Source organism: Acanthisitta chloris, unplaced genomic scaffold, assembly GCF_000695815.1.
Source record: "Acanthisitta chloris isolate BGI_N310 unplaced genomic scaffold, ASM69581v1 scaffold33153, whole genome shotgun sequence".
NCBI lineage: Eukaryota > Metazoa > Chordata > Aves > Passeriformes > Acanthisittidae > Acanthisitta > Acanthisitta chloris.
The window spans coordinates 1-405 of NW_008663775.1; the positions used below are offsets into that span (position 1 = coordinate 1).

Consider the following 405-nt stretch of genomic DNA (forward strand, 5'->3'; position numbering starts at 1 on the left):
TGTGCTCTGTGCCAGCTTCATGTCCTTCGGGGTGAAACGCCGCTGGTTTGCCCTGGGGGCTGCTCTGCAGCTCGCCGTGGCCACCTATGCTGCACACGTTGGGGGCCATGTGCACTATGGAGACTGGCTGAAGGTGAGACTCCCCCGGGGCTGGAACAGACCCCTCAGGGCCCCCTCCCAAAGCTGGGGCTGATGGTGACCCCCCCCAGGCCATGACAGACCCTCTGAGCTGTGACAGTCCCCACTCTAGTCCATGACAGATGCCCTTGGGCTGTGACAGATCCCCATAGGGTGTGACAACCCCCTCGGAGCCTCCCCCCAGGGCAAGGGGTGACAGTGGCCCCCTGCCCAGGCTGTGGTAGAACCCCCCAGGATATGACAGATCCTCTGAGCTGTGACAGTCCC

The 405-nt window shown here is 63.7% G+C and overlaps 1 protein-coding gene across 1 annotated transcript in view; it reads left to right on the plus strand.

Moving 5' to 3' along the window:
• Positions 1 to 7: 7 nt before the first annotated feature.
• Positions 8 to 405, plus strand: part of TMEM101 (transmembrane protein 101) — a gene marked incomplete at its 5' end in the record, with an annotated part of 1,759 nt that continues 1,361 nt past the window's right edge. Inside the window, one exon of the mRNA XM_009071095.1 lies at positions 8 to 133. Within this exon, the coding sequence (XP_009069343.1) occupies positions 8 to 133 (126 nt within the window). The remainder of the gene's footprint in view (positions 134 to 405) is intronic.